Raw genomic sequence first — 19,755 nt, forward strand, 5'->3', positions numbered from 1 at the left:
TCAGTGTGCCATTGCCTTGTGAACTATCGATATGTGGAAGAGATCCTGTCATGTCAGCAGGTTTCCAAATTTAAAAATATCTGTCTACAAGATGGATAAAAAGTAAACAATTTGAGTTGAGAACTTTTTGCCAAGTTCACAGTATCACTTGGAAAAACAGTGGGATTGAGGTGAATGGAAATTAAATTTATTTTCAGAGGTATATCCAGTTGCAAATGAGGACAGCTTTTTTTCAGTTGATTACATTTGACACTTTGTACTGTGGTCAACATTAAAAATTGCCCTATCAAATTGATTTTTTTTTGTCTGTCATGCAGGTGACTGAAGGAAAGCAAGAGCTGGAGAAGTGTCTGAAATTTTCCCGCAAGCTCAGAAAGGAAGTTAATGCCTTGACAGAATGGCTAGCGGCAACAGATGCAGAACTGACAAGGAGATCAGCCGTTGAAGGCATGCCAACTAATTTAGACACTGAAGTTGCCTGGAGTAAGGTGAGAGTGACTTTAAGATCTTAAGAGGCAATAAGGTCAATGAAGAATTGTCACCTTTGGCTCACAGCTTCAGTTCTCATATGTGAGTGGATGCTTTGACATTGAACAGGGTGGTCACTTTTCTCAATGGATTCACTTTAGCTCGGCTTGCTGGTTTGCAGTACAGAACAGTGTGGGTTCAATTCCTGGACCAGCTGAAGTTACCACGGAGTGTCCTTAACCTCTCCCCTTGCCTGAGATGTAGTGATCCTGAGGTTAACCCATCTCTCTCTCTCTCTTTCTCTGTCTGAGAGAACGGCCCGCTGGTCTACTAAGACTATGACGACTTTGCCTTTACCTTTCCTTTTCTCATTGGCAATGAAGTTGAGAAGCATTAGAATACAGTGCTCAGGTATTTTAGCATCAACTCTCTGTGAGCACAGATGACTTCTGCAAAAGCTACGTCAAATACTCAAATGACTGTTTCACAGTGTGATGCTTAATTAAATAGGATTATGAATTGTTGGAACAGCTTTGTAATATTATAGTCATGCTTCCTATCTGAGCTCCAATCAGGGACCCTCATTTTCCCAAAGTTATCTTGCCTTTTTCAGGATATTAAATAAACTAGTACAGAAGCAAAATACTGTGGATTCTGGAAATCTGAACTGAAAAAGAGAAGTGCTCAAAATAGACAGGATGTCTGGCAGCCCTATGGAGAAACAAACAGAGTTAACATTTCAGGACTGACCTTTTCATCCTCAGTGATGAAAAGTTACAATCATCCTTCCATAAATGCTACCGACCTGCTGAGTATTACCAGCATTTTTCTTTTTAATATTTTATAATTGACGATTTTGAAGCTATTATTCGGTTTTAACAAGTTGGGGTCCAGCTCCACATTTTATTGTAAATTTAACATCATCATATAATTATGGAGCAGCAAGGCAGGCCAAAAATGATCAACTGAATACTTTGGGAATAAACTTCAGCCTTTGGGGATTTTCTCATCTCTGATTTTTCTTGATGATTGAATGGATTAATAGATGCTGTGGTAAAGTTGGTGGAAAAATAGAATTAATACACTAACCAAATTGTCTGACTGGACACCACTGTCATATGAGGCCTGAAGAACTTTTAAGTCTTTGATTTCATTTCAATGCTGGGGGTGAGTCCACCATGCAGACCTGGTGTCATGTATTGCCTGCCAGCAGGCAGGAATTGTAATCTGTGTATTAGGAGGCCAATCACACGAACCAAGAGTACTAAATGATAAGGGAGAGGGCTGCATCATGATCAATGCAAAGGAGGTACAAGGTTTCTTTTCCCTTACTGCTTCACATGGATATCAAACAACATGTTTAAATAGATGTCAAGTACCTCTTAAGTCAGAAGGTCACAGTTTCAGAACCCTCTCTTGTGTCATGAGCAAGTAAATCTAATTTGACACTGCAGTCCATCACTAAGGGGGTGCTACACTGTTGGAGGTGCTATATTTCAGATGTGATTGAGGTTAAGTCAAAGCCCTGTCTGTCCACTTAAGAGCACCTGAGTTCCCATTATTGAAAGATGAACAGGTAAATTCTCCATGGTGTCCAGACCAATATTTATCATCCTACCAACATGAAGAGAAGACATCATCTGGATGTTTAAAAGCCCTACAAATAATAATGTGATAAGTATACACCTTATCTGCTGCTTTTCCATCATGAAAAGAGTAACGCAAAATACTCCTTTGGATGTGACATGTTTTGGGATGTCCAGAAGTTATGAAGAATATTACATAATTCTAGACTTTCTTCCCTGTGGTCCTGATCCTACTGTCACAAGATTTGTTGAGTGTCTCTTGCACTAGTTAATACTCAGATAACTATTACATAAAATGCGATATCCAGTTGTTTAGCAAGAAGGGAAGAAAACAGAAGCAATCTTCACAGAATTGTTTGTGCAGAATGCGACATTGAATGTGTCTGCACCACATTTCTGAATGATCCTGATGACTTAATGCTGTTCTCCTGCAATTTCCCCAATAACCCTACTCTTCCTTTCTATTCAAATAATCACTAATGTCCTAATGAATGCCTCAGTTATGCTTGCCTCTACCACATTTCCAGTGTATTTCAGACTGGAACGACTCAGTGTGAAATGGTTTTGCTCAGATCTCCTTTTGCTTCTTTGAATTTTGCTTTAAATCTGGTCAGTGCCAGCCAGGATTAGCCCCTTCTCAGCATACATAGTGGGAGGGAAGTGAAAAAGAAAAGTCACAGAGAGCCCAACCTGACACTTCATTGGAACCTCACCTTCTTAAATGTGTTCTCTCTTTGCATCATCATTTGCATGATTGACTGATAGTAACTGCACCTACAAGAATGAAGCGACAGAGGCCTTAGTGCCATATTGCCCAGTGTAGCATAACATCTCTGATAGGCTGTGATGAAGAGTCATCTAGACGCAAACCATTAGCATGCTCTTTCTCCATGGATACTGCCTGACAGGCTGTTATTTCCATCATTCCATCATCTTCTCATTGATCAGTATGTAGCATCACATTGGCATCACATATTGTAAAACCTTCAAACAGTTGTTACTGTTAACTTTTAATGAATAACAAGCCAAGTATCAACATTTGCATTAGGCTCTAAACAGAGACTGCATGCCTTTTGAGCAATAACAAATTTAAGTTTATGATGACTTCATCAATTGACATCTATTGGACGTGAGTGTTAATTCAGTCCTGTCTGGCTTGTTCCAACCAACGCTGCACTGCTGTCTCTCACTGAACATGATGTTTCTCTTGCTCAGTGTCTTCATCTTCCTTGAAAGACTGGAGGTTGCTGCTGGTCCTGGGCTTACTGACAAATTTGCTTCTTTTCAATTTCTCTATACATTTGTTCTACATTGCCCACAGCAACAATGACGTCTACTGTGACGTCCATTCGTCATGGCTTCAATCAACCTTTTTGAGGAATATCAGAAACAGAACAGGTCCTTCATATTGTGAACATTGAACATTCACATCATACATAATTACATAAATAATACATCATACAAAGTTTTATATGGTCATCAATACATTGGGACATGAAGAACTCCAGTGATGAGGGCTGTGGAGTGCCTGTACATGGCATTCCATGTACATTCAAATGCCTTTGATATAATAGACATTATTCTGATGTAAGCAGCATAAGCCATGTTGTGCAAATACAGTAAGGCTTTGAACATGAGATAGGAAGACTGAAGCCTTATCCGATCCACCCCAGCCCAATATGGATCCCAACTCCCCAAACTCTCCCCAAAATAATGCCTTGCAGCTACTCTGTGACGTTCTTAGCCCTAACACCAGCGATGACACATAACATCCTAGCATCATGACTAGTGCCATAGAAATGTTTGTCTGATTCCCTAACGAATGAATCCCCAATCACTACAGCTCTTCTATTCTTTTCCCTACATTTTTTCAGGAGCTGAGTCAGTTGCAGTGCCACAGGCTTGACACTTGGTGCACACTTCTGATAAACCATGAGTCTCACCAGTCTCCAAAACTGAAGTACAATTGGCAAGCAATATAACCTTGTGGGATTCCAGTGCTACCTGCCAGTCCTCTTGGCCTGCCTGCTGTGTACCCATTCCCTATATATCTGCATGCCCCTATCTGAGGTCTCACCACTTCCTAAATGTAGTATCCATGTAATCCTCTGTCTCACAGATGTCTGAGAGTGATTCCACCTGCTCTTCGATCTCTGGAACCCAGAGTTCATATTTCTCCAGCTTGAGAGCCTTGCTGCACTCATGCTCATCTAGGCCATGTGAAGTGAATACCTCCATCCCATGCCAAAGCATAGGGTTTCTACATGGCCAAGCTGCCCTGCCATAACTTAAACTTACTTTTTACTATAAGCTTGAGACTAGAGAGTAGAACTATTCAGTCATGCTCACAAAGCAGCTCCTTCTTCGGTGCCTATAAATTGGATACTTAAGTGTAAGAATTCCTACAGGTTAAGAAAGTTTAAAAATAAAAAAAACACAAATGAGAACCTCATTTCCTGCGTGTGTTTAAGTAATCATCCAATCAGTACCCCCTTCTTGCAAGTACTTAATCTTAGTTGATACAGTTAACTGTTTGTCTCAAAACCTTAATATTTCCATATTTGTGACTAGCTGTGGCAATTGTCTCTCAAAGTAACTAGACTTGTGTTGGGGTGGGAGGGTAGGGCGAAACAAAAATGAATTGGTATGTATTCTGCTTATATACAAATCTCCTGTTCTCATTGGGTGTGTGAGGGTTAAAGTTTGGTTACTTCAAGATTTTTATGGATTTATAAACAACAAATCTATTAAAATACTACAGAGTCATCAAACGTTCTCTTTCAGTGGGTTAATTCTGCTGGCATGACAAATTTAGTGGAAGAAAGAGGCAATTATTTCTTTTTAACTAGATTTCAAACTGTGGCACACCTTGTTTTACTAATGCAGCTACAGGTATGTTAGATTTTTTTCAGCACACTTGCCATTGATGTGTTAGCTCCAGTGGCACCGTGGTAGTTCCCCAACCTCTTTACCAAGAGGCCTGAGTTCAAGTCCAACCTGCTTCAGAGGTGTGTGATAACAGCTGTGAACAGCTTGATTAGGATAAATACCTGCAATGACATCTAGGGTTTGTGTCCACCAGCTTCATGTGGAGCAGGTAGATTAGAACATATCTGCAATTGATGGGTTGCAATTTTGCATTTTTGAATCATTAACAGTAGGTTGTCACTGAATAGATAAGTGATGCATCAGATATGCATGTGACAAGTTGAAATTAAAACTCAATGCACAACTTCAAAGCATCCCAAATGAAAAACATATCAGAAATACAGTATTTTCTGAGAAACTTTGTGGGGAGATAAAGAATGGCCAATAATTTGGTTATTTGCCTCCTTTGTCAGAGAGAAGTTGTAATACCACCAAATGTGGAAACAAGAAAATTAGTAGAGTTTTGTTATTGAAATAGTCATGGTGCTCAGGAAATTTCTCAAAATGTAGGACTGACAAATGACTAGAGCTTAACTGTTTGCATTTGAAGATCCTGAGGTCAGCTGGGAATGAATAGCAGAGGTGTTGCTTATAATTTTCTCAAACATTGTGCTTACAAAAAACAAGAAAATTACAACCAAGGAACCTGACACTCTGCCCAGCCAGTCTATGTTGGCAGGAACACTCCACGTGACTAGGTAACCCCAGATCAATTTATCCAACTTTCTGACATGTACCATCGTCTCCTTTTGCTTCATGCACCTGATTAAATCAAATCTTGCTTGGTGACATGATTTCTACAACAAATTGTGAATCAGAAGCAGGAGTAGGCCATTTAGCTCCCCAAATCTGTCCTTCCATTAAATAAGATCACATGATCTGATTGTGATCTCAAATTCACATCCTTGTATTATCTCTGATTAACTTTCAACTTTTCTGGAAGAGAGTTCCAAAAAGTCACAATGTTCAGAGGAAAAAAAGAAGTTTGTCTCTATTTTAAATGGTACCTCTGATTTTTAGAGGGTGACCCCAAGTTCTAGCTTCTCTCAGGAGAGGAAATGTCCTCTCCACATCTACCCATTCAAGTCATTTCCTTCCTCATCTGAACTCCAGCAGATGCAAGTCTCAGATTTCTAACCTCTCATAAGCCACTTGGCATTTCAAATATTAGTTTCAAACCTTCCCTGAACTGCCTCCAATGCATTTATATCTTTCCTTCAATATTATTGTGCACAGTATACAAGATGCAATCTCACCACAGCCCTGTATAAGTAACCTCTTTATTTTGCATTCAATCTCCCCACAATAAATGATAATATTCTCTTAGCTTTCCTAATTACTTGCTTTGATTAATTATGTGTCCACATACCAAGATTGCTTGGAGTTCTGAATTCTCTTAAGTTTCAAACAATTTGTAAAATATTTCTCTCTGTGTGGAGTTTGCACATTCTCCCCGTGTCTGCGTGGGTTTCCTCCGGGTGCTCCGGTTTCCTCTCACAGTCCAAAAATGTGCAGTTTAGGTGAATTGGCCATGCTAAATTGCCCGTAGTGTTAGGTGAAGGGGTAAATGTAGGGGAATGGGTCTGGGTGGGTTGTGCTTCGGCGGGTCGGTATGGACTTGTTGGGCCGAAGGGCCTGTTTCCACACTGTAAGTCATCTAATCTAACCTAATCTATTTATCTTTGTGTCATCAACAGAGTTGACAACCATTATCCCTTCAATCAAGTCATTTCTATAAATTGGAAGCAGTTAATATCCCATCAACAATCACATGGCACACCACTCGTTACTTTTTGCCAATCTTAAAAATACACATTAATGCTGGGCGTCTGTTTCCTGTTAACCAGACAATCTTCAGTCCAGGCAAATATGATATTGTTTACACTACAAGCTCTTATTATCCACAATAATCTTTATGGCATCTTATGGAAACCTAAAAACAGTCCACATAACCATCTCAAATAACTTCTGTTGATTGGTCAAACACAATTTTCCTTCCACAAAACTATGTTGACCCTGCCTAATTGTCAACATTATAGTCCTGAATTATTTCTGTTCTTGTTTGTTGAAGTTCGCACAAGCTTTTTATTTACACAGCTTACAGACATTCCCGTGATTGGTTGAGACACATTCAAGGTTTTACTTCGCTAGTCCAAAATGATTTACAACACCTGCTCTGCTTCCTTTCACACACCATTGTGTTTTCCACTCACTCCATGGTGTTTTTTCAGAGTGGAACTCTTGAGTCATGGCAGGAGGTGTTTAACACAAGGTTGATCACCTTGGCACAAATCATCATATCGTAGGATGAAAAGCTGCCAAAGGAACAGATATGCATGAACATAGCCTGCCTCTCTCTCTTGCTTTGGGTAAAGTTTATAGTACAATTTTGCTGATTACTGGCCATATGTTACATCTATTGGTCTGATGTTGGTATTGTTGTTTAAATAGTTTTGTTTGATTGATTCCTGTTCCTGGCAGCATTTTATCTACGTCTGTTCATTCCACTTGCCTGTGAAGCCATTGATATGAAAGTTACTAATATTGTTTAACCATGTGAGTTCAATACAGAGGACTGTAATTTGAAACTTGTTTTCTCCTAGAAATCACACTACTATTTGTAACATCAGATAATCAAGAGGTTAGTAAATTTTGAGGAGGGTGTCTTGTTGGATCAGGTATTATTAATTCGTCACCACTTGGCCAGTTTCAAGGGGACTGGCATCGAAAAATGAATTTGACAAAATGTTTTCATGGAATCAGGATTGATTGCCAGTCTACATGCATTGAATTTTTGATTCACTCCTGCATCTGTTAAAGTTATAATATTTCCATGCTTTGGAATTTCGCTTTGAACAGATTGTAGAGGATTGCTGCATTCCACAAAGTGACCTATCATCACTAATGTATGTTGTACTCAGAGGCAAGTAACAATGTCAAAGGAGGGGAGAAAGGTTGTTACTGATATACTCCAATGAATCTGACTCAACTAAATTGTGAGTTATAATAGTCTGTGCACCCTTAATGTCAAGCGATGTATTGTAAACAGAAGAACAAGTAACACTGAAATTGTAGAAGTAGCATCCAGGGGCTTTTCTCTAATGAACTAATTCTGCAAAAGCCAGAGTCAATAAGGGAAACACAATGATGTTTACAGAAAACTGAATCAAACAAAAATGTGAATAATTTGGATCGTTCTGCTTCTGATCCATTTAGCTAACTCAAGATTGTTTCTCAAAATCTTTCCTCGAAGCAGAACAATTTGGTTTTGCATTTATCCATTCCTAAATGGAAGACAATCTCTACCAATTAGGATGATGAATTGCATAGTTTGGATGAGGGGTTGATTGAAGCTGTGAAGTTGAAAACAGAAATTACATTTTAATTGAAAGATGAATGCAATTCAGTTTGGAGAGATTGCATGTTATGTTCTTTTCGACTCCCTTTCAACTCACTTGTGCAGGCTCTTTGAACCCCATTCTGCATAGTAATTACTGCTTTAAAAACATGTTCACTTGTCCAATTGTTGTTATTGGTACAATATATTTGTCAAAAAACACAAACCTTACATTAATGAAGTGTTTTTAATTACATGTGAAAATGTTGAGATGTTCCTTTCCTATAGTATCATTGCAATGACAATAATATGTCACTCTTCTCTCAAGCTATGCAAGTAATCGTCATCAAATTAAGCATACCAAGGATCTATATACTTTCCATGAGAAAAAAACATTTAATCGGGTGTCATATATTGAATTAATGCCTGATTTGCAGGCAAGGAAGTGATCGAAAGTTAAAATTGTAATGAAGCATATATTGGTGACAACAGAAAATAACCTGGAAAAAGACATAACAGTCTTCAAAGCTGCAGTAAAATTTTATACAAGTGAATGGCATTTTACTGATACTGAAAAATAAGGTTATTCTTGATAATAGTCTGAAGCATCAAGTCATGGCTCTGTGCCACACATTTTGACAGTTGTCTGACCAGTTGATTTAATTTTTAATTAACTTTTAATATAACAGAGTGTTTGCATAAATTGCCTGAACCGAATGCAGATATTCAAAGTACAATATGGATGATCCACCTTGCACTCAACAGAATAATATTGAGACATATGAGTTGAAAAAAACACTTACTTTCTGTTTGATGACCAACTGCCTCAGAAGAAGAGAGGAGCAGCACTATCCAACTTAAATTATTTTATTATATCACTTTTACTTTCCAGGTACCTATCACTTTGCTGATGTGTGTCTGTGTAATTTTAGTATGGCAAGCAGGGTTGTTCAGGGATTTTGGACAGCTACGTAAAAGAGAACTGTTGTTGCAATGGTAATCATGTAAATATTGTTGAGTTATCAAGAAAGTACTTTGTATTTCCTCACATTACATCAATACATACATACCTTCACTGCTCAATTATTGCAGCAGTAACATCAAATTGAATATCGTCACAATAATTTGTATCTGTGTAGACCCCTTTACACTGTAAGTCTCAAATTTCTTTGACTGTGAATCACTTCAATCAGATCTTTCAATCAGATGAAGTATGATTTCAGTCCATGGAGGATCAGAACTGAAGGCCTGAATGGTCTAGTCCTGCACCTGATGTTTGTGTGTAGTTAGATGGGGTAAAAGACCCTACAAAATATGACCGACCCTACTTGACCTCACTTTTACCTTTGCAATATGAAAATATCTCAACAGAATTAATGGGATGATTGGTGATGCTTGAGTAACACACCAAAGAGGTGGTGATAATCAGAATGCAGAATATTGTGGATGCTGAAGATCTGAAATGAAGCACAAAATGATGGAAACACTCACCTGGTCAGCATCTATGGAGAGAATCTGGATCAGTGGTGCTGGAAGAGCACAGCAATTCAGGCAGCATCCGAGGACAGGCAAAATCGACGTTTCGGGCAAAAGCCCTTCATCAGGAATAAAGGCAGAGAGCCTGAAGCGTGGAGAGATAAGCAGAGTTAACACTTAAAATCTGTATTTTCATTAGAATTGAAAAACTTTCAAAATGTGATGTGATGGGCTTTGAGCAAGTCGAGGATTCTGGATAATCTTTCTGGCTGTAAAGCTGCTCCTTTTTTGAGGTATTTTAAGATTTGGAGGTGATTTCATTGAATTCTAGGAGCAGCAATTACTATTTTATATGCTGTTGCTTTGTTTGGAACTTGGGAGAAAAAAAGTCAAAACAACAGCAATTTTAAAAGGGAGAGGGACAGACAAAGGCAGCACATGACGAGGTCAGTGCAGGAGAGAGAGCGCGAGCAAGAGGGAGAGAGAGAAAGAAACCCACACATCTGACTAACAGAGCATTGAACCTGTGTAGTTACTGCCTTTGCTGTTGAATTCATGTATCATTGGAGTACATCTGGGAAAATTAACAAACAGTGAAATTTGCAACTGATCTTGGAGGAACCTGTTTGGGGGAGTTCATAGCACAGAAACAGATAAGTGGATATTTTAAGTGTGGTCTTACAGTAAGTCTGCAGTAGCGAGTAGAGTGGGTTCTTTCTATTTTATATGTTTTATTGAGATATGTCTCCTGATTAAACTTCAAATATAAGCCATAAGTGTTTTTAGAGGAGTAAGACAGTGCTTTTTTTGGGTCTGCAGATTGAAAGAAGCAGAAATGGCCTTTAGTAGAGTAATGTGCTCTTCTTGTCAGATGTGGGAGTTCAGGGAGAGTTTACGTGTTACAGAGGATTATATCTGCAATAAATGCTGTTGGTTGTGAATCCTATCAGATCGAATGGATCGGTTGTAGAGACAGATGGAGGCAATGAGGAATTTACAAGAGTGAGGGGATGTGATGGTTGGCACTTGTAGGAAGGGGGGAAAGTCGCAGATACAGTAACAAAGATGAGTTAATTCCAGGAAAGGTAAGAGAGGTAGGCAGGTAGTGCTGGAGTCTTTTGTGGCTATCCCCATTTCAAACAAGTATGCTGTTTTGGAAAATGTAGGGGGTGATGGATTCTCAGGGGACCGTAGCATGAACAGCCAAGTTTCTGGTATTGACACTGGCTCTAATGCAATGAGGGATACGTCGGGTTCCAAGCAATCAATTGTGTTAGGGGACTCTCTAGTCCTAGGTACAGACAGACATTTCTGTGGCCAGCAGTGAAAAAGCAGAATGGTGTGTTGCTTCCCTGGTGCCAGAATCAAGGTAGTCTCAGAGAGGGTGCAAAATATTCTCAAGGGGGAGAGGGGCCCAACAGGAGGTCATTGTACACATTGCAACCAATGACACAGAGAAGGAAAAGGTTGAGATTTTGAAGGGAGAATACAGAGTGTTAGGCAGGAATTTAAAAAGGAGATCTCCACCAGCTATGAGCTAGTGAGGGCAGGGATAGGAGGATAGAGCAGATGAATGCATGGCTGAGGAGCTGGTGTATGGGAGAAGGATTCACATTTTTGGATCATTGGAATCTCTTCTGGGGTAGAAGTGACCTGTACAAGAAGGACGGATTGCACCTAAATTGGAAGGGGACTAATATACTGGCAGGGACATTTACTAGAACTGCTCACGAGAATTGAAACTAGAAAGGTGGGGGGGTGGGACCCAGGGAGATAGTGAGGAAAGAGATCAATTTGAGACTAGTACAGTTGAGAATAAAGGTGAGTTAAACAGTCAGGGCAAGCAGGGACAAAGAGAACAAGGTAGGACTGATAAATTAAACTGCATTTTCTACAATGCAAGAGGCCTAACAGGGAAGGCAAATTAACTCAGGGAATAGTAAGGAACATGGGACTGGGATATCATAGCAATTACAGAAATGTGGCTCAAGGATGGATAGGACTGGCAGTTTAATGTTCCAGGATACAAATGCTACAGGAAGGACAGAAAGGGAGGTGAGAGAGGAGGGGGAGTGGTGTTTTTAAGGGATATCATTACAGCTATGCTGAGGGAGGATATTCCTGAAAATACATCCAGGGAAGTTATTTGGGTGGAACTGAGAAATAAGAAAGGGATGATCACTTTATTAGGATTGTATTATAGACCCCCTAATAGTCAGAGGGAAATTGAGAAACAAACTTGTAAGGAGATCTCAGCTATCTGTAAGAATAATACGGTGGTTATGGAAGGGGATTTTTAACTTTCCAAACATAGACTGGGATTGCCATAGTGTTAAGGATTTAGATTAGATTCCCTACAGTGCAGAAACAGGCCCTTGGGCCCAACCAGTCCACACTGACCCTCCGAAGAGTAACCCACCCAGACCCGTTTCCCTCTGACTAATGCACCTAACACTATGGACAATTTAGCATGGCCAATTCACCTGACCTGCACATCTTTGTGACTGTGGGCGGAAACCGGAGCAAACCCACGCAGACACGGGGAGAATGTGCAAACTCCACACAGACAGTTGCCTGAGGCTAGAATTGCACCTGGGACCTTGGTGCTGTGAGGCAGCAGTGTTAACCACTGAGCCACAGTGCTGGAGAGGAATTTGTTAAGTGTGTACAAGAAAATTTTCTGATTCAGTATGTGGATATACATACTAGAGAAGGTGCAAAACTTGATCTACTCTTGGGAAATAAGGTGTCAGTGGGGGAGTACTTTGGGGCCAGCGACCATAATTCTATTTGACTTTAAATAATGATGGAAAAGGATAGACCACATCTAAACGTTGAAGTTCTAAATTGGAGAAAGGCCAATTTTGACGGTATTAGGCAAGATTGAGGGCAGATAGTTACAAGTAAAGTGACGGCTGGAAAATGGGAAGCCTTCAGAAATGACATAACGAAAATCCAGAGAAAGTATATTCCTGTCAGGGTGAAAGGGAAGGCTGGTAGGTACAGGGAATACTGGGTGACTAAAGAAATTGAGGGTTTAGTTAAGAAAAAGAAGGAAGCATATGTAAGGTATAGACAGGATAGATCGAGTGAATCTTTAGAGTATAAAGGCATTAGGAGTATACTTAAGAGGGAAATCAGGAGGGCAAACAGGAGGCATAAGATAGCTTTGGCAAATAGAATTAAGGAGAATCCAAAGGGTTTTTACAAATACATTAAGGACAAAAGTGTAACTAGGGAGAGAATAGGGCCTCTCCAAGATCAGCAAAGTAGCCTTTGTGTGGAGCCGCAGGAGAGTATTTTGCATCACTATTTATTGTGGAAAAGAACATGGAAGATATAGAATGTAGGGAAATAGATGGTGACACCTTGCAAAATGTCCGTATTACAGAGGAGGAAGTGCTGGATGTCTTGATATGCATAAAGGTGGATAAATCCCCAGGACCTGATCATGTGTACCCTAGAACTCTATGGAAAACTAGGGAAGTGATTGCTGGGCCTCTTTGTTGAGATATTTGTATCATCGATAGTCATTGTTGAGGTGCCGGAAGACTGGAGGTTGGCAAACGTGGTGCCACAGTTTAAGCAGGATGGTAAGGACAAGCCAGGGAACTATAGACCAGTGAGCCTGACGTCAGTGGTGGGCAAGTTGTTGGAGGGAATACTGAGGGACAGGATGTACATGTATTTGGAAAGGCAAGGACTGATTAGGGATAGTCAACATGGCTTTGTGCGTGGGAAATCATGTCTCACAAACTTGATTGAGGTTTTTGAAGAAGTAACAAAGATGATTGAAGAGGGCAGAGCGGTGGAAATATGGATTTCAGTAAGGCGTTCAACAAGGTTCCCCATGGGAGATTGGTTAGCAAGGGTAGATCTCATGGAATACAGGGAGAAGTCACCATTTGGATATAGAACTGGCTCAAAGGTAGAAGACAGAAGGTGGTGGTAGAGGGTGGTTTTTCAGACTGGAGGCCTGTGACCAGTGGAGTGCCACAAGGATCGGTGCTGGGTCCTCCCCTTGTTGACATTTACACAAATGATTTGGATGTGAGCATAAGAGGTACAGTTAATAAGTTTGCAGATGACACCAAAATTGGAGGTGTAGTGGACAGTGAAGAAGGTTACCTTTGATTACAACGAGATCTTAATCAGGTGGGCCAATGGACTGAGAAGTGGCAGATGGAGTTTAATTTAGATAAATGGGAGGTGCTGCATTTTGGGAAAGCAAATCTTAGCAGGACTTATACACTTAATGGTAAGGTCTTGGGGAGTGTTGTAAACAAAGAGATCTTGGAATGCAGTTTCATAACTCCTTGAAAGTGGAGTAGGTAGATAGGATAGTGAAGAAGGCGTTTGGTATGCTTTCCTTTATTCGTCAGAGTATTGAGTGCAGAAGTTGGGAGGTCATGTTGTGGCTCTACATGACATTGGTTATGCCAATATTGCATGCAGTTCTGGACTCCTTCCTATCAAAAATATGTTGTGAAACTTGACAGGGTTCAGAAAAGACTTACAAGCATGTTGCCAGGGTTGGAGGATTTGAGATATAGGAAGAGGCTGAACAGGCTGGGGCTGTTTTCCCTGGAGCATCAGAGGCTGAGGATTGACCTTATCAAGGTTTATAAAATCATGAGGGGCTTGGATAAGATAAATAGACAAAGTCTTTTCCCTGGCTTGGGGGAGTCCAGAGCTAGAGGGCAAAGGTTTAGGGTGAGAGGGGAAAGATTCAAAAGAGACCTAAAGTGCAACGTTTTCACACAGAGGGTGGTACACGTATGGAATGAGCTGCCAGAGGAAGTGGTGGTGGCGGCTAGTACAATTGCAACATTTAAGAGGCATCTGGATGGGTATATGAATAGGAAGGGTTTGGAGGGATATGGGCCAGGTACTGGCAGGTGGGACTAGATTGGGTTGGGATATCTGGTCGACATGGAGAGTTGGAGCGAAGGGTCTGTTTCCGTGATGTACATCTCAATAACTCTATGACTGTAAGTGGTGGGTGGGACCAAAAATAGATGATAGCATCTGTGATAGTGGAAAGAATACACAAGGTTCATTGACCAAAGAGTAAGAGAAGGGAATGGCGATAAAAACTAAATTGGGATGAGTAATTTTGAAAATGGTGGAAGTCAGTGCGATTCCTGTATTGCCTTCCCTCGGGAATGCTTTCCCAACCATGAACCAGTCAGGCAGTGGGAGAGGCTAGAAGTGGACCTTTCCCTAACATCACAATCCCAGAGTCACTGACCGAGAGCTGCCGGATGGTCAGAGGTCACCAGGTCTTTTTTGCTCAGCGTTGCTGCGTGGGAAGAGGTGATTATTTTTTAATAAAATCTTTACCCACTGGAGGCTAGGGATAACCAAACAACCTCGGTTGTGGATGATTTTTTTAAAAAAACCATTCATGGGATATGGGCAACATTGGCCAGTCGAGCATTTATTACCCATCCCTAATTACCCAAATGGCAGTTAAGTGTCAACCATTTTGCTGTGGGTCTAAGATCATGAGTTGATCAGACCAGGTAAGGACAGCAATGAGCCAGATGGGTTCTTCCCACAACTGGCAATGGATTCAAGGTGGTCGTTCGACTCTTAATTCAAGATTTTTTTTAATTGCGTTCAAATTCTGCCATGGCAGCATTCCAAACTGGGTCCAGATATCATTGCTTGGGTATCTGGATTAAAAGTCCGATGAAAATGCCACTAGGCCGTCACTTCATTTTAAAAAAAAATGAGTGGTGAGCAATTGGCAGGAGGCTTTTCATGTTGCAGGTAGTGAACCAGATAGGTTTTTTCTGACAATGGACAAGGATTTCATGATCACCATTAGACTCCTAATTCCAGCTAGTTATTGAATTCAAATTCCACCATCTATCATGGTGGGATTCGAAAATAGGTCCCCAGAGTGTGACGCCAGGCCATCACCACCTTAGGAAATATGATCAAAAAGGTGAGCAATGGCAGGAGGTGTTTCATGGGGCAGCTATCACAAGGTGTAAGGATAAGGCAGTAGCAAGAACAGGATAATGTTTCAAAGTGGGAAATAAGTCAATTCAAAAGAGGATAGTAAGACAGACAAGACACTTAATTGAAGGGTAATAAAACCATGTTTAGCACTGCATTATGTATTGTGATATTCGATCAAATGACCAGAAACCTGATCAGAGATGTAGATTTTAGGGTAGTGTTGCCAACTCTTCGCGATTGGCCTGGAGTCTCCAGCAATTAAAAAAATAAATCTCCTGGACAGAAATCATAGGAACATCCATTGATTTTAGCAAACCACCAAATGAATTCAGCTACCTTCAAGAAAACGCTTCTTGTGAATGTTCAGCTGTAGAGCTGTGGAGGCAGAGCAAGAAAAGTTGAGAGGGGTGATAACGGATTGAAAGCCAGATGGAGAGATTGAAATCAAGATGAAGGGCTAAATCCAACCTCTTTTCTGGCTTAGTCCAAGTTACATTGAATTACTTTTTGGAGGGTTTTTCACCATAAGGTCTAACTAGTTCTTGTCACATCTTATCAACTTGCCTCATTAATTATGTATCATATCCCTGTGGTATGACTTGCCACATCTTACCATACTCTGTCCAACTCAACACTCTGAGGACATCCCAGAATTTATCTGCTTCCCTTGCATCTGTGCCATTTTTAAAAGAATGTTGTGTACCCAGATAAACATTGTCAGTCCAGAGTTGTCTCTGCTGACACTTGCCCCGGATATGGCAGATAGGGGATAATCAACACCTGACTTTGCTGGCAGGGTCATGGACATTCTGCAGGAGGGGATAGTATTGACCTATGACGTCTTCCACACCCACTGTGTACACTGCTTTTGGTTTCCTCCGGCGCTCCGGTTTCCTCCCACAATCCAAAAATGTGCAGGTTCGGTGAATTGGCCATGCTAAATTGCCCGTAGTGTTTGGTGAAGGGGTAAATATAGGAGAATGGGTCTGGGTGGGTAATGCTTCGGCGGGTCGGTGTGGACTTATTGGGCCGAAGGGCCTGTTTCCACACTTTAAGTAATCTAATCTAATCTCTCAGCCTTAGTGTGTTGAAGTGCTTCCTAGTATCTCTCCAGAACAGTTTGACCCTAATTCTCAGACTATGCCCTCCCTAGTTCTCGAATTCCTAACCAGTGGAAATAGTTACATTTAACTTTATCTACCCTGCCTTTTCCAGTTAATATCTGGAAGATTTTGATCAAATCGCCCTTTTGACCTTTTAAATTTGAGAGAAACCAAGCCTAATTTGAATGATACTGCTGGATAAATTTAAGCCCTGATGCCAGGCATGGTTCCTGTAAACCTACATTGTTGGCCTTCCCAGGCCAATATATCCTTCATAAGGTGTAGTGCCCAGATCTTCTCTCTGTACTGCAAGTGGGGTCTAACTAAGTTTTTTTTTTACAACTGCAGCATAACCTCTGCATCCTTGTACTCCTGTCCTCAAGAAATACAGGGCAGCATTACATTAGCTTTCTGGATTATTTTCTGCATTTTGAAGATGTATGCACCTGAACTCCCTGCTTTTTAAGCATCCATTGTATTTAGCTTCATGCCATCTAGAAAGTATTCTAGTCTATCTTTCTTTGGTGCAGCATGGATAACCTCACACTTGCTTACATTGAACTCTAACTGCCAGTTTCGCCAATTTACTTTGTTTATCAATATCCCTTTTTCGTTTTTTGCCATTATGTCCACTGCCTACAATACTGCCTAACTTTCTATCAACAGCAAATTTGGCAATTTGACATTCTATGATATTATTCAATTTGATCATAAATTAGATGAATAATTGAAGCTCTAGCACAGATTGCTGTGGGACCCCAGTGATCACATACTGCCAATTTAAGTACCTGTACATTGTCATTACTTTCTGTCACCAGCCACTTAAGCAATTGCCCAGCCATCTCATTAATTTGCTGTCAATTCTCTGAGCTTTTATCTTAGTTAACAGTCTCTTACATGGGACTTTATCAGGTGCCTTCCGGAAATCCATGTAAACAACTTCCATAGATATTCCCCATCTGCACTACCTTAGCCACTTCTTGAAGATATTTAGTGAGGTTTGTCAGGCACACCTACCTGTCATGAATGAATGTGGGCTGTCCTTGATTAACTGAAAATTTAAGGTGTTCAGTTACTCTTTCCTTGATTATTAACTCCAAATGTTTTTCCAGGCAAGATGTTTGGCTAACATGTCTGTAATTCACTGTTTGTTTTTTAGTTTGCTCTTCTTGATGAGCGGCACGGTGGCTCAGTGGTTAGCACTCCTGCCTCTCAGCATCAGGGTCCTGTGTTCGATTCTTGCCTGTCTGTGTGGAGTTGGCACATTCTCCCTGTGTCTGAGTGGGTTTCCTCCAGGTGCTCCAGTTTCCTCCCACAATCCAAAGACGTGCAGGTCAGGTGAATTGGCTATGCTAACTTGCCCACAGTGTTAGGTGTGTTATCAGGGATAAATATAGGGTCGTGGGTTTCTCTTCAGCGGGGTGGTGTGGGCTTGTTGGGCCAAAGGACCTGTTTCCACATTGTAGAGAATCTAATCTAATCGTAAAAAGCAAAGTGACCTATCTTGGACTGGTATCAAAGACTGCTCTTGACTTTCTGCACTGGGCATCCCTGAGCAAATGCAGTCTCCCTTGACTCAGACCCACTGACGACATGAAAAGCATTGTGGCTTTGTGTCCGCACTAAATAGCAGAGCAAGTCAGCAGTGATATAAGTTAGGTATCTCTGGCTAAGGAGGCAAAGTGCAAAAAGGCAAATCAAGCCAATTCAAAACGGTCATTCCCCATCAATTGGCAATTTATCTTTGCCTCGTGAGAATGTTGCAAAGCATAGTGGCTAGAGTGAACAGTGGTTATCTGACTCGATAGATAAGAGTTTGACTTGGTGAGTTGGAGTATTATCAGAAGATCTGAAAATGTGTTGCTGGAAAAGCGCAGCAGGTCAGGCAGCATCCAAGGAGCAGGAGAATCGACGTTTCGGGCATAAGCCCATCTTCAGGAATCAATTCTCTGAGCTTCTATCTTAGTTAACAGTCTCTTACATGGGACTTTATCAGGTGTCTTCCAGAAGTCCATATAAACAACTTCCATAGATACTGACCATAGACCTTGAGGTCAGAAGGCCTGAGTTGAAATCCTGCCTGCTATACAGAGGTGTCATCACAAATCATCTAAAATTGTCCCTAATAACAGCAAACATAGAAAATATGCAGTGAAATGCTTTTGCTGTTGAGAATGGCCTCACTGTACTTGTCACCTCCACCTCCATTATGCCCGAAACATCGATTCTCCTGCTCCTTGGATGCTGCCTGACCTGCTGCGCTTTTCCAGCAACACATTTTCAGCTCTGATCTCCAGCATCTGCAGTCCTCACTTTCTCCTCCCTTTATTATCACAAGATTGCAAGTTTGAATCCCACTGTGATCATTTGTAAAGCACAGTGACCAAGTGGAAAGTCAGTGGTCTCATAAATCAGAAATCACAGGTTTGATGCCGTTACAGTTCTGTTGCATTTAGTTTTTCATTATGGAGCCTCAGCTTCAACCACCTGCAACTACCATGTATTGTTAAATATTGAAACTGTTTTTCCACCACTTTGACTTGAAAAATAGTCTTCACCCCTGTCCTGCAAGAGCACATTAGTGTCCTCACCTTGAGGTCAGAAGGCCTGAGTTCAAATCCTGCCTGCTATACAGAGGTGTCAGCACAAATCATCTAAAATTGTCCCTAATAACAGCAAACATAGAAAATATGCAGTGAAATGCTTTTGCTGTTGAGAATGGCCTCACTGTACTTGTCACCTGATTCCTCCACACATTTCACCAGTACCTATGTTCTTCACCCTAACTGGATTCCTCCCCTCATCTTTTTTGTCCAGAGTTCATTAACTTTCTCAGTCTTATTCCTCTGTTATAGTCTGTAGTGTTATAGCTGTTCCTTATGTGTGC

At 40.8% G+C, this 19,755-nt stretch overlaps 1 protein-coding gene across 5 annotated transcripts in view; it reads left to right on the top strand.

Moving 5' to 3' along the window:
- dmd (dystrophin) overlaps positions 1-19,755 on the top strand; it is a 2,012,228-nt gene that overhangs the window by 1,047,062 nt on the left and 945,411 nt on the right. For all 5 annotated transcript variants that reach the window (XM_043700735.1, XM_043700733.1, XM_043700734.1 and 2 more), the window contains one exon: positions 318-488. In XM_043700735.1, coding sequence (XP_043556670.1) covers positions 318-488 — 171 coding nt within the window. The remainder of the gene's footprint in view (positions 1-317; positions 489-19,755) is intronic.

The sequence above is a fragment of the Chiloscyllium plagiosum genome, chromosome 12, assembly GCF_004010195.1.
Source record: "Chiloscyllium plagiosum isolate BGI_BamShark_2017 chromosome 12, ASM401019v2, whole genome shotgun sequence".
NCBI classification, from domain to species: Eukaryota; Metazoa; Chordata; class Chondrichthyes; order Orectolobiformes; family Hemiscylliidae; genus Chiloscyllium; species Chiloscyllium plagiosum.